At 36.6% G+C, this 13,986-nt stretch overlaps 2 protein-coding genes across 2 annotated transcripts in view; one reads left to right on the top strand and one right to left on the bottom strand.

Annotated features, from left to right (window-relative positions):
• The first annotated feature begins 4,420 nt into the window (after positions 1-4,420).
• On the top strand, positions 4,421-12,371 carry LOC107554200 (mitochondrial glutamate carrier 1-like). Its single transcript, XM_016236640.1, has 10 exons — positions 4,421-4,516; positions 6,255-6,376; positions 6,621-6,746; positions 7,088-7,143; positions 9,329-9,419; positions 9,509-9,627; positions 9,805-9,997; positions 10,101-10,255; positions 10,342-10,417; positions 10,535-12,371. The coding sequence occupies exons 2-10, from the start codon at positions 6,360-6,362 to the stop codon at positions 10,692-10,694; spliced, it is 993 nt and encodes a 330-aa protein (XP_016092126.1). The 5' UTR covers positions 4,421-4,516; positions 6,255-6,359; the 3' UTR covers positions 10,695-12,371.
• LOC107554164 (tetraspanin-2-like) overlaps positions 11,102-13,986 on the bottom strand; it is a 23,180-nt gene continuing 20,295 nt past the window's right edge. The window contains exon 7 of the mRNA XM_016236588.1: positions 11,102-13,547. Within this exon, the coding sequence (XP_016092074.1) occupies positions 13,482-13,547 (66 nt within the window). The 3' untranslated portion in view covers positions 11,102-13,481. The remainder of the gene's footprint in view (positions 13,548-13,986) is intronic.

The raw sequence follows: 13,986 nt of genomic DNA, 5'->3' as shown, positions 1-13,986 counted from the left end.
AGTTTAATTAACTAAAACTTAAATTAAACACAGTGTTTGTGCTGTAGCACTTGACTGTGGGCAGTTATTTTTTAGGTAATCTTTGAGTAAACCTTATGTCACAAAGTTACCTAACACATTATGGTTGCTGTATTTTATATCCTGCATATGATGTCTTTAATGAGGCCAAAAGCGGTTAAAAAGAAGGTGTGTTTTTAATGGGGTTCAAATACTTTTGATTTTATGGATAATATAAATTCTGTAAACTTTACTTATGTTTTAGTGTTTGATTGGCAGTGCTTCTATAAAAAATACAGAGTGAAAATCCTTCCATAAAAATGAGTTGTTATCATTATTGTTTGTGTTTATGGTTTAACAGTTTGTTTCTGTGTAATTATTCATACTCTTTTGTGGTTACCAGTAAACTGTAAAAGCTTGTCGTGCAATAGATGCAAAATGAGAGGGGAAGAAATTTCAGTCCCAGAACCAACAAACTTTAATGGCGATTTGTATTTGTTTTACGTTTTGGCAAATTGGTAGCTAATTCATATGAATTTGTATGATTCCTTTCGTACATTTTCATACGATTTATATGTATATTTATATATTTATATTTATATGATTATATGATTCATAATGGTTAGGTTTACGTGTGTGTTTAGATTTGGACCTTCATGCTTTTTTCTAAAAAATGTATGTTTCCGTATGACTCACATTGTACAAATGTATACAACATTCATTTGTACTCTTTTGTGGTTTCCAATTGTTTGTAGGACAAGGGCTAGTCATGTAATAGATTTAACCAAAACAATAGATGTAGTGAGTAATTTCAGTCCCAGAACCACCAATCCATATATGTTGTATGTTTTGGCAAATTGGTCTCTAATTCAAGATTTTGTACACTCTCTTTTGTATATGTTTGTATGATCTTGTGTCCTATTGATGGTTAGGTTTATGGACCTTCATACTTACTTTTTTCTAGTAAGTGTACATTTTCAGTGAATTGCATTGTACAAATTTGTGCAAAATTCATTCATACTCTATTGTGGTTCCGAGTTGGTGGTAAGGACAAAGGTTAGTCATGCAATGGATTAAAGCAAAACATAAGGTGAAGTAAGTCATTTTTGACCCAGAACCATCACACTCTCATGGCAGTCAATTTTACATTTTGGCGAATTGGTGATTAATTCATATGAATTTGTCTGGTTTCTTTCGTCCGTTTTCATACAATATGTTTAAGTCCCACTACTGGTTCGGGGTGGTCCTTCTGGCTTACTTTTTTTTAAACTTGCATGTTTCTGTGCGAATCGCATTGTACGAATTCATACAAAATCTTCACCTCGTAAAATAGTTACATTTTCTCATGGGATCAGGGTTGGCCAGAACTACAAAACTAAATGACTGAATAATGCTAAACCGATTTCCAAAATATTCACCCTGTCTGCCATTAGTCATCAAACAAATCCCGCTTTAAAACGCATGCTATTGATTAAACCGATGTTGATAAGCTGAGCTGCATGACTGGGAGGCTGAAAGGGCCATTTAAATACTGATTCTGAAATTGTGCCACTTGGTAAAGCATTGTTTTGCGTAAATGTTGTTCATTAAAAGAACTGCTTTGTATTGAACCACCATACAGTGTCATTGACATTTAATTGTCCAAGAAGTAGCCGTCATTGTGGTGTGTTTGTGTGTAGTAAATGAGCACTCATTCCAAGATAATGCATATTTAGAGAGGCAAACAGCTGTGGGTTATTTATATTACGAGCTCAGAGGATGGTTAACCCAAGTTTGCATTCATTCTAGTCCTTTTGTTACTGCCTTTATAGGCCATATTGTATTTTATGGGAAATTGTAACCAGCCGTTACTACGTATTTCTTTTATGGCTGTCACGCAATAATATATTCTTCTTTTTTATGTGGCAGAAGAAGAGTTATAGAAAGTGGTGTCTAGAGGTGGGTCAAGAACTGACACCATGGTCACATGCTTGGGGTTCATGGCAGGACAGCAAATGAAATATATTAGGTCCTGCCTCTCAGTCAGTGTCCTGTCAACCAGTACAAACATGACCTACTCCTCCCTAACTATGGAAAACTACTACACATGGTATAATTAAGAAAAAACATACTGTATGTTCCCTGTCCAAACATGTACAAATCAATACATTTTCATTTGTAATGCATGGATTACATAATGGCATGGAGGCTGTTCTCCATCTTTCATTATTTATCCATGTTAGTTTTCCTTTAATCATGTTCATTCATATGTAGAGACGGCCATTCCACTGTGACCCCCTTCATATTATTCAAGGATTCCCGACGGCTTGGCCACAATCTGGCCAATCAAATGAGAATGGCGCAGATGCTTTCTTGACAATAGTGCATGAGTCTTTTGTGATAATCCAATGCCCTGATATAATAATACATCAAACAATAAAGCTGGTGGAATCTGGCTGCTCAGCAGAGTTGGAGGGACCCCTGTGCTCAGAGTCCAGTGGGATTTTTGTGCTGCATTCCTCTTGCTAAAACTGGCTAGACTTGAAACATGAACCAAAGGTTGAGAAGCCCAAGGCTGAATTTCAATGGGGCTGTTGTTGCTGAAGTTCAGCAAAGTTGCATTCAAATTTGAGTCTTTAAGTTACATTCCAAGCTGGCCTTTTAAGATGACCTAAATAACCTTCATACAGGTTCTTCTAAAAAAGTCTGTTTAAGAAAAGTCTGGAAGATAAAATAACAGCATGACACAAGTATACAGCTCTGCAATGTAGTCATCTAAATTAGAGCTGATCAATATTTCACGTGTTATGAGTCAATGAGCTAAATAAAGCTGTTATTGTGAGTGATAACCACCAGCTGCAGGCCTGATAGTTTTAATATAACACCCGTACATTCATTGTCTGTTATTTTAAGCATATCAGACAACTGTTCACTTAAATTAGAACTTTATTACTAGAACTGTCAACCTGAGAAACGAAGATTAGCACGTCGATCGCTGATCTTTCTGGAGTTTCACTGAGAAGAAGCTTACAGGGATTTACCTTCATCATGCTCTAGGAAGAGGGTGTCAGTGTGCTACATCTCTTAATCACAGTTAGGCTACTTACACCAAACAAGTAAACACATTGTGTCTCACAACACGGTTTGTAATTACAGGGTTTCAGGGGGAAAATATGGAAAAAGCTTGTTTTCATGTTGGTCTTTTCCCAATGTTTACCATTTCGGAAGCCCAAGGCTGAATTTCAATGGGGCTGTTGTTGCTGAAGTTCAGCAAAGTTGCATTCAAATTTGAGTCTTTAAGTTACATTCCAAGCTGGCCTTTTAAGATGACCTAAATAACCTTCATACAGGTTCTTCTAAAAAAGTCTGTTTAAGAAAAGTCTGGAAGATAAAATAACAGCATGACACAAGTATACAGCTCTGCAATGTAGTCATCTAAATTAGAGCTGATCAATATTTCACGTGTTATGAGTCAATGAGCTAAATAAAGCTGTTATTGTGAGTGATAACCACCAGCTGCAGGCCTGATAGTTTTAATATAACACCCGTACATTCATTGTCTGGTATTTTAAGCATATCAGACAACTGTTCACTTAAATTAGAACTTTATTACTAGAACTGTCAACCTGAGAAACGAAGATTAGCACGTCGATCGCTGATCTTTCTTGAGTTTCACTGAGAAGAAGCTTACAGGGATTTACCTTCATCATGCTCTAGGAAGAGGGTGTCAGTGTGCTACATCTCTTAATCATTGTGTCTCACAACACGGTTTGTAATTACAGGGTTTCAGGGGGAAAATATGGAAAAAGCTTGTTTTCATGTTGGTCTTTTCCCAATGTTTACCATTTCTACTCAAGCATTCTAATGCTAATCAGGGCAATCAAAGAATTGGTGTCTGAGAAAGTATAATTTTAGTAGTTTCTGTGATTGTTGCAGAACACATCCACTATATTTTTGTCTGCTATTCTAAAAAAAAAAAACTACCTGGGAAAACTATACGGGCAAAAACATTGTCAATATCGCTCTTTTTAATAGAGAATCAGAAAATATGAAAATTAGAGAAGAAAAGTAAAATACATTTTTTTATTTAGTATTTTATATTCTATGTTAATATGTTTTCTTTGTGCCATCCTGTTCTTAATGTATATATTTTATGAAAAGTAATATAAATCATAACCATAAATATGTATTTCTCTTTTATTATTCATACATATTGCGTTTAGAACACAACTACTGTTCTAGAAACGTCACAGAACTAAAATACCCTTTCTTTCGATATGGCCGCTGTAATTTGACACCGTGTCCTCTCTCACCCCTCGGCTTTGACTCATAGTGGGAGGTCCTTAGAACTGACTGCAAATTGAATGTGAGCATGCATGATTGGACAAGTAAATTTACACACGGCACAAACGCCCCGCCTCCTATTTTAAAGCTGAAAGGAATTTTCCATTCAAACATTCATTCAAAGTCCCTCGTCGTGGAACGTTCTAGAATACGGAACCTCATTCAAATATTTGAACGATTTCGGCTCATTTCTGAGGTACGTAAAGTGTTTATTTTGGAAAAAGCGTTAAACAGTTTTATGTTCTAGTACTAATATAGAAGTTAAATAGTAGAAATAACGTTATATCAGAAATAGAAATGTTGAGCAGCAAGCTCTTCACCGACCAAACGTGTACCGGTAATAAAATAATTTGACTCGTAATATTTTAATATCTTCGGGGTTGGAGGTAACCGTTCTCTCAAGTGTTTTCGTTTATTTAACCCGGTTTTAGTTTGCCTTGTACCCAACCTGCAGCTTTGACCGTTGGGCGAAACCGGGTAATTCATTTCCGCTTTTCTAGAAATGCTGACTGAATTTCCTTAACCGCGTTCAAAAGATTGCTTTCGAGAATTGTTTTATAAATGTTTTTTATTTCATGTACTTAATTGTCTTAATACTGTATATATCTGTGTCTTTATCTTTAATGCAACAGCCACAAAATGTTAAGAATAGGGAGCGATATTTGTAAAAAAAAAAAAAAAAAAAGGTTATAAAATTGCCAAAGAAAAACCATGCAGAAATTGAGCTTGTTTGCAAACCTAATGTAATGGGCGTGTGTAAGAGGAATGCCACTGAAACGTGTCAGGTCTTGAGTTATTATCTTGTTAAAAATGTTAAAAAAAGGGAACGATATTTTTAAAAAAAAAAAAAAAAAAAAAAAGGTTATAAACTTGCCAAAGAAAAACCATGCAGAAATTGAGCTTGTTTGCAAACCTAATGCAATGGACGTGTGTAAGAGGAATGCCACTGAAACGTGTCAGGTCTTGAGTTATTATCTTGTTAAATTCCTGTGAAGCGAATTAGCGGTTTCCAATTCGTGAATGAATCATTCTTTCGGGTCGACTCTTTTTGATGAACACGTTGAGCTGGTTCACAAAATCAGTTTGAATGGGCAATTAGCGAGTAAATAACAACCACTCTTATTAATAATGTGCATATGTATGACTTTACCGAAGTAAAACCATACATTTACCGAAGTATTACCGAATTTAATAGGCGGGATGTCAGAGACCACGTGATTGCGTAATTGCGTCAGGACGTGAAAGAACTGCCCGCGCTTTGAAACAAACGGGTCGTTTTATTCTTTGTACAGGACAATGTTGATTCCAAAAGTACGATATGCTTTCTTACACAACTTTTTATTTTATTTGGAAAACATCACATTCATGTGAAAAAAATGGTCTAAAGCTAAGCCAAATTTTGAACATTTGATAAAAGAGATTAAACAATATGGTACCACATTAGACAAAATTAAGAACAAAAAAGCTTGAAAGACCTATGAAGCTTTTTGTTACTTTAAATTGCTGTAATTTTACCCCTGGCTTGAATTGTTTCACTTTATATATTATGATTATTTGTTTGTTTTTGTACTTGCTGCGAGTTGTATGTGTTTGTACAAATCTTTGTATAATGTTTGCACAATAAAAAATAAATAATTTTTGAAAAACTGTTCGAAAAAGCCGATTCGCGGAAATGAGTCGGACTTCCCATCAGTGACGTATACACGCCACATAGCCAAACCCCCTGACTGAACACATGCTACTTACACATTGGCCGGTAGTGAGTCAGTCTCGTCTGACCTTACGGCTCAGTGTTTTGGCCGGGGGATTAAAACGTCGCGCGATGCGTAGGAAGAGCTTAATGACAGTGAGGTGGAAGTTATTTGTTGTTTGTAGAGTACGTGTAGAAGGCTTATATCAGTCAGTTAACATTGATCACTGTATCTTTACTCCAGGTCTCTGCTCTGGAGGTCTGAACTTCCTTCACTGATCACTGCAAGAAGCTCTAATCAAACTCTATTCTCATCTCATTCCTGAAACTTGTCTCAACAAATCACACAATGTCTCAACAAATCAGGTACAGGATATTATAAATCATTAATTTAATTTTAGGAATTAGGTTGTTTTTGTGTATATGTATGTGTGTGTGTGTATATATATTAGACAATGGCAATATAAGTAGTTAAATGTTAAGTAATAGTTAATGAATAATGCTTTTTTTATATTAATACTTTTACAAAAGCCCCCTTGAATTCATGTGTTATTATTATTCTTTTTTTTTTTTGCTATGTTTTGATTCATTTTGTACATTTCTCCTTTAGCCTCCCTGCCAAACTGATCAATGGTGGCATTGCTGGCATCGTTGGGGTCACTTGCGTGTTTCCCATCGATTTGGCCAAGACTAGACTCCAGAACCAGAGACAAGGCCAGCAAGTCTACAAGAGCATGTAAGCGCTCTCCACTTCTTATTCTTAAATTCCTCATTCTATTTTAATTCACACACACACCATTATTAGAGACTCCTGCTTGTCATTCCTCACTTTGATTTGATTAGCATTGGTAGTTAATCCTAGTGGAATGTGTCAGGCCAGGCGTAGTTTCCGCCTGACATGATGGTTCAGCCACTATGGTCACTGCAAAGCCTTATAAGGATTGAGGCCAGACCGTGTCGCATGCATGATGTAAACGCATACTGAACATACCACACGTAGCTTTTGTTGCTAATACAAGTTAATTTGTTGAAGCAAAAGTAGGCTGACCCATGTTAACACAACTGTTTGTTTTTTAGGGTTGACTGCCTCATCAAAACCGTACGATCTGAGGGATACTTTGGCATGTATAGAGGTAAGATTCACCCTTTTATTTATTCATAAGTGCCTTAATGTATAGTTATGCCCTATTTAGATTAGAATATCCTCTTATATGACATGATGGGTACACCTGAATAGGCTTAAAGAATCCAGTCCATATGACTTTGGGGAATTAACTAGAATAGCTTGGATGGTGGTAGTTAAACACAAACTAATGTTTTTTTTTTGCTATTTGTAGCACTGAAATGGCAATGTTTAAGCACTTTCCCAACGTCTAAAGAAGACTTTTTTTTTTTGTCTATTGAGTATGCTTTAGGCTGTTATTGAGGCCATTTACCAGCCAGAGTAGTACATAACCCTTTATTTTTAACCCTCTGATGAATGGCGTGCACTATAGTGGCATTTTAACTATTCAAGGTGTGATGTTACATGCAAACCACCATGGGGCGATTTTTAATTTGACCTTCAGCCATAATTCTACGTGACTGTCCCTAATTAAGTAATTAATCTCACTTAATTACCTCTTTAATATTTACCATTAGCTTATGTTAATGGACCAATCTCTCAAAATACACTTTATTTTAAATTCATGAAAATAATATACTCAATAAATAAATTGGAAATGGTTATGGTGTTAAAGTACTAAAAAAATTAGTTTTTATTTATGAGATGTAGTAATTAATGCATCAGAGGGTTAAATTTAAATGGAGCAAATCAAACATGTTGTAATTATTACCTTTGGTAGATCAGTTGTTTGGCTTCAGTTATTCAGTAGACCAATATAAGTATCCTTGAAGAGTGCTGTCTGTGGAGTTTGGAGGAGATTGGAGTCGGTGTATTGTGCCGGGTCTCCATTTCTGTGAGGAATGCTGTTGTTTGCATCTGTGTTTTTCATATTACAGACATGGGTCCCCGCTGGGATAGTGAAGGCTAGCCGATAAGGCGCAGCCACGCTGGAGGCAAATCATTTATCATGGTTCTTACTCACTCTGCTCTTACAATTAGGCACAATTTTGTTTTATTTATACATAATTGTTGAATTGATATTTACTTTTGCTTGTTTCTTTGTAGTTTTTTTTTTTCTTTTTCTTCACTGCCCTTGCTCTTGTCTCAATCGGTACTAACCCATCTTATCATGTTCTGTTAACATCTAGAATGTTTTGTTGGATAATATATTCATCATCATCACCACTTACGCTCATTATCTGCTTCGTTTTTAAATTATTTTTATTTGATCATGTGAACAACCGCTGTGCTTTGACTTTAAAGACAGTGGCATCTTAAAATAACACGGTTTCAATTAGGGCTGGGCAGTATGACCAAATTCTTATATTACTGTAAAAGTATATATTTTTTGCCAAAATTCAACCCAAAATGTTTTATCTTACAAAATTATATAGTTATACGTTTATGAATAATTGACCAATTAAAGTTACTTAGTCTTAATTCTTTTCTTTTATATGGATTATTTTCTTTAGTATGCAAACTTGAGGAATGCACAACAAATCCAGATGTCTGGCATCAGTGTAAAAAAAATTCTTCACTTCATTTATCACTTGAGTTTAAAAACACTCAGTACAGCAGTACATTATAAATATAATATAGAAAGTGCATTATAAATAATAATATTTGAAGCTGTTGTGAAATAGTTGTGACCTCACATCAGTTGATTAATATTTAAACTACAGTTAGCACATGTGCAACACATCAAAACTACACAAAGCGGGCTTCAATGGAAGCAGCTGTTTGTGACCGTTTGGCTGTATTTCTCTCTATTGTTTGCAGATTGAAAACTGAATAAACGGCACAGCAGAATCTACCTGCTGACACGTTTCCATACCATTATATACTGTGATACTGCACAGCCCTAATGTCGGTCTCTTTCTGGAATGTGCCTGCATTCATTTTTCTCACTACATTTATGTGAATATTCCGTCCTATTTTTCTGTCCTGTTTGTTTATATACTAGTTAAAATTTTTTTGGTTCTGTTCACATTGTAGAATCCCCCTCCATCATCAGCTCACAGTTTTTATGAGCTTTGCTTATATTCTTATAGTCTCTTAGTAGCATTTTTATATTGTAATCAGTTTGAATGGTATTTGATAAGGTCATGTTGTAGATTTTTCTCTGGTTTGATGGTGGTGGGGAATGTGTGTTTGCTAATCTGTGATCAGTTGTGGTGTAGTTTTCTTTAACCCTCTGTTTTTTTGTCTTTTAGGTGCTGCGGTTAATCTTACACTCGTCACTCCTGAGAAGGCCATCAAACTGGCTGCCAATGACTTCTTCCGTTGCCACCTCTCCAAAGATGGGTACGTTTTCTGCTTCTGTACTTTTTAGTGCTTGTTCAAATGCACATTTTTTTTATATACATGTATAACCATTGCCTTGCTTGTTACAGGAGAGGGCTGACTGTATTTAGAGAGATGTTGGCTGGATGTGCTGCGGGCATGTGCCAGGTTATCATCACTACTCCAATGGAGATGCTGAAAATTCAACTGCAGGATGCTGGGAGACTAGGTAGGTTTTTTTTTGTGCTTAATGAAGCAATGAAATCTAGCCTATTGAGTGGTCTGTATTCTGATTGGTCAGTTGTGTCATTTGGCACGCAGTAATACGAGTACATTGAGTTCAGTCTAGTTGTATTATTCACTCAGTCATTTAGCTGTAGCAACAACTTTCTGATCATCTTCACAGCCGCTCAGCAGAGAAAACCAGGCATAATTCCGCCCAATAGACTGGTGACCACAAACGCGGTGTTGAGTCGCTCCTACAACGTGGTGCCCAACACCTCACCCAGGGCCGTATCTGCCACCCAGATCGCAAGAGAGTTACTGCACTCTCAAGGCATTCAGGGGCTCTACAAAGGCCTTGGTGCAACTCTATTAAGGTAATGCGTCGTATAATCTTTACTGTAACAACACTAAATGCAAACATTCACAGTAATGAGACCATTAATGACTTTTCTCCTTTTTTTTTTTATATATATATAGAGATGTACCTTTCTCGATCATCTACTTCCCTCTCTTTGCAAATTTGAACAAGTTGGGTAAGCCCTCCCCTGATGCAGCTGCACCATTTTATTGGTCCTTCATCTCTGGATGTGTTGCAGGCTCCACAGCTGCTGTTGCCGTTAACCCATGTGATGGTAAGAGTTTTGGTTCTCTTTAGCCACATTTCATTGCACTTTTAAAAGGAAATGCACATGCTCACTGTTTTTATTTGATTTGGCAGTGGTTAAGACCAGGCTGCAGTCTCTGAGCAAAGGAGCCAACGAGGAAACCTACAGCGGCATAATTGACTGTTTCAGGTGACGCATCAGTCCAATAACTTGTTTTAAATGTTACTTAACCGATTTCTAATTCTGGAATGTGAGTATATCATCTACCGCCTGTGACCGTTGCTTGTTTTTTTTTTGTTCCTACAGCAAGGTCATGAAGCGAGAAGGCCCGTCTGCTTTCCTGAAGGGAGCAGGCTGCAGGGCTCTAGTCATCGCACCACTGTTTGGTATTGTGCAGGTCATGTACTTCATCGGCGTGGGAGAGTTTATCATGAGCCAGTCCTCACTAAAGCTAATCTCTGACTGAACAGACCCCAGTACCTCTCATACTGTGGCAGCTACACAGCCAACTGTACATTTACAAGAAAAGATAAACATTAATCAAGATGGTAGAGTTGTTGAGAGAACGGCAACTTCTACTCTGGTTAAATTCTTGTGAGTTTTTTCCAGCCTTACCGCACTTCCTCTATGGTTTACAGGCTTATTTGATGGGCTGTGGCCAGCATTTTGCACTTGTTGGTAAGGATGTATCTGAAGGAGAGCGCTTAAAACGTGCTTACCTTTTCTAGAAGCATATGTGAAAGTTTCCCCTCAATGAGGGGAGACTGGTGTCACTGTAATGACACTAATGATTTGTTGACTTTTTTTCATCTATATATCTACAATTCTTTTTGTATTAAGTCTCCTTTTTCCTACTCAATGTATTTGTGTTTCTGTTCTTGCCACTGTTTTCAGTCTCTAAACAATTGGGTTACTTAATGCTTTTGAAGCTTTCAGACCTTGTAACTCTAAATTGTTAACAGTTTTAGGGAATGTCATTGACTTTCATTCTGTTTCGTTTCATCAGATGCACATTGTGCTCCATTTCAGTCTTTGAGCTGATTTTGGGGAAGGTACACAAGGTGCTGTCTAAAATGCAGTATGCAATGACAACCTAAAACAGCCTAACATAATGCATATTGTATTTATGCAATATTTTGTCACTTTGATGATGTGCATTTATTTTTCCGTTATTCTGTTATTTTTACGACTAGCTTCTAGGGATTTCTAATCCCAAAGCATAGGTCATTATTTTTTAGGTCATGTGTTTGCCTTAAATTAAGACAAGCTCTTCACAAAGTTTGAGGGACCTAGCCTTGAGCAAAAGGCTGTATAAGTGCTGTGATGTTTGATGACAGTATTAACATCTTCCTACAATGACACCTCAATGCAACCAGGATTAATTTCTGTTTAATGTAATGGTCTAATTCAACATTACAAAAATGAATAAAAAAAAATCAAGTTTACTTGTGTGAGCTCTGTTTTAAAGTTGCTCAGGCTTTCATAACCTGTGACCATATTTTATTTCAAAGCCATTTATATGCAACGAGAGAGTTAAAAAAAAAAAAAACTTGACATTAAGGGTCATTACAAAAATGTGCATATTATTGTAATTGCAAACATGTTTATAATGGGGCTTTGTCAGTTATAAAGGCACATAGATCAATAAAACTAGTGGGTCACATTACTGAACAGACCTGCAGAGAAAGAGAAAAAAGCAGAAGTGGTTTATTTACTTTAGCCATGTTTTTGGTTGGGCTGGGTTTTTGCAATTGTACAGCAGTATTGAAAATTACGCTTGATCTCCCTAAAAACTGGTTTGCGCTCTTCACAGATTTAAAATCAGCCAAGAAAGAAAAGTAATGTATTAACCGGTTTAAAAAAAAAAAAAGATTAAACCATTGACACTGACTCAAAGTCAACATGAATCAAACAATTTTGAGGTGTTTATTGTCTGGAACGTGGAGGATGAAAGTTGAGTTTCCTCTCAACAGTAACAGTTTTTCTTCTCTATTATTGCTATAATCATTATTACATTACCATTAACCAACATAAAATTACTACTGGCAAGATTTTCAAAAGGTGGCCTGCGAGAGTATTTGTTTTCTGGTTAACATTAACCAATAGCCCATTCAATAGCTGTGAGAGCAAAAAGTAAAAAAAAGACCAAGTTGAAAAGCAGAAAATCATGCAATAATGAACCTTTCACAATAAAACTAGGAACGATGCAAGAAGTAAATGGGTTTGATTTTGAGTTCATGTTGACTTTGACTCAATCCACTTCTCGGCTTCATTCAGTTTCTTTATGATGTAGCAAAATTACAATAACCAAACATTAACAGCAAAATAAACATGACCCATTATCTATTAGCACAGAAAACCTGGGGCCTCATTTATAAAATGTTGCACAGAAACCATCTTACGATCATCTCTCAAATATGCATACGTGTGATTCATAAAATGAACGTACGTACAGAAAACGCACGCACGCGTCTCAGATGTGAAATCTATGAATCGCTAATGCTCTTGAACTTGCGGGCAAATGAATGGTTTCAGCTCTGCTTGTAAACGACTCCTAATTAATGTCATTAACATGTAAAAGATCACCAGTCATCATCCAAATTCTTTAATTTAGAACAGCGAACTGCAAGAACAGCTTACATTTCCAAAAACCTGCAGTACTCGAACATGAAAAAGTGTACGTCTGCTCAGACCCTGACGTGACGCTAAGCACTTTTCTACATCAAAGACAGTTTTTACAAATATGGCGTGGATTTAAGCGTACGCACATTCTAAAATCAAATCGGAGTGTACGCACGCTTTATAAATGAGGCCCCTGGTCTAGTTCACACAATAACATGTAAAGTAGTTGATCAGTGAGGCATCAGAGAGCTTATTTACACCAGCAAGTAAATGTCCGGTTCATTCATTCTTAACTGGTAACTCAAGAACTATCTATTAAGTGAGACCAAGTTTGAAAAAAGCGAGATGTACACTGAAGATTCCCCTTGTGATGATTTGGTAATAAATCATTGAAGACAAAATAAATGTAAAGGTTAATGCGGTTACAGTAGCAGTCAAACAATGCAAGGAGCAGAAAAGACAGAAACCATCAGAGATAGAACGCTGATCACAAAACAGTACCACAAGACCCACACTGCCTCACGGGAGCTCCTCCACCCGCTTCCCGAGCCTGAATGTGATGGTCTGATGAGGTCAAAGACAGTGGCCTTTGAAACAGTCCAACTGGGTGAGAGGGGGGAGCGCGAGGAACCTAAATTATTTCTCTGCTGTTCCGAATGGCGCAGCATAGAACCATGCTGAAGATCATGCCAATTATCTGTCAAAACAGTGAGGAAATGTTCAAATGTTATACATGATAAATATATAGGCTACAGCGTTCCCAAAATGTATTTGAACACTTAAAGGAACACTCAACTATTTTTGAAAATAGGCTCATTTTTCAACTCCCCTACAGTTAAACAGTTGAGTTTTACCGTTTTCGAATCCATTCAGCCGATCTCCGGGTCTGGCAGTAGCACTTTTTGCTGTAGCTTAGCATAAATCATTGAATCTGATTAGACCATTAGCATCTCTATCAAAAATGACCAAAGAGTTTAGATATTTTTCCTATTTAAAACTTGACTCTTCTGTAGTTACATTGTGTACTAAGACTGACGGAAAATGAAAAGTTGCGATTTTCTAGGCCGATATGGCTAGGAACTATACTCTCATTTTGGCGTAGTAATCAAGGAACTTTGCTGCCATACCATGGGTGC

This window comes from Sinocyclocheilus grahami, unplaced genomic scaffold, assembly GCF_001515645.1.
Source record: "Sinocyclocheilus grahami isolate Dianchi unplaced genomic scaffold, SAMN03320097.WGS_v1.1 scaffold493.1, whole genome shotgun sequence".
In the NCBI taxonomy this organism is placed as follows: domain Eukaryota; kingdom Metazoa; phylum Chordata; class Actinopteri; order Cypriniformes; family Cyprinidae; genus Sinocyclocheilus; species Sinocyclocheilus grahami.
This window is presented reverse-complemented; position numbering and strand designations above follow the sequence as displayed.

Bases quoted from the DNA above. Each gene is read 5' to 3' on its own strand.
- LOC107554200 (XM_016236640.1), top strand. The intron at 9,420-9,508 runs GTACGTTTTCTG...TGCTTGTTACAG, and splicing joins TGCCACCTCTCCAAAGATGG to GAGAGGGCTGACTGTATTTA. The intron at 10,418-10,534 runs GTGACGCATCAG...TTGTTCCTACAG, and splicing joins GGCATAATTGACTGTTTCAG to CAAGGTCATGAAGCGAGAAG.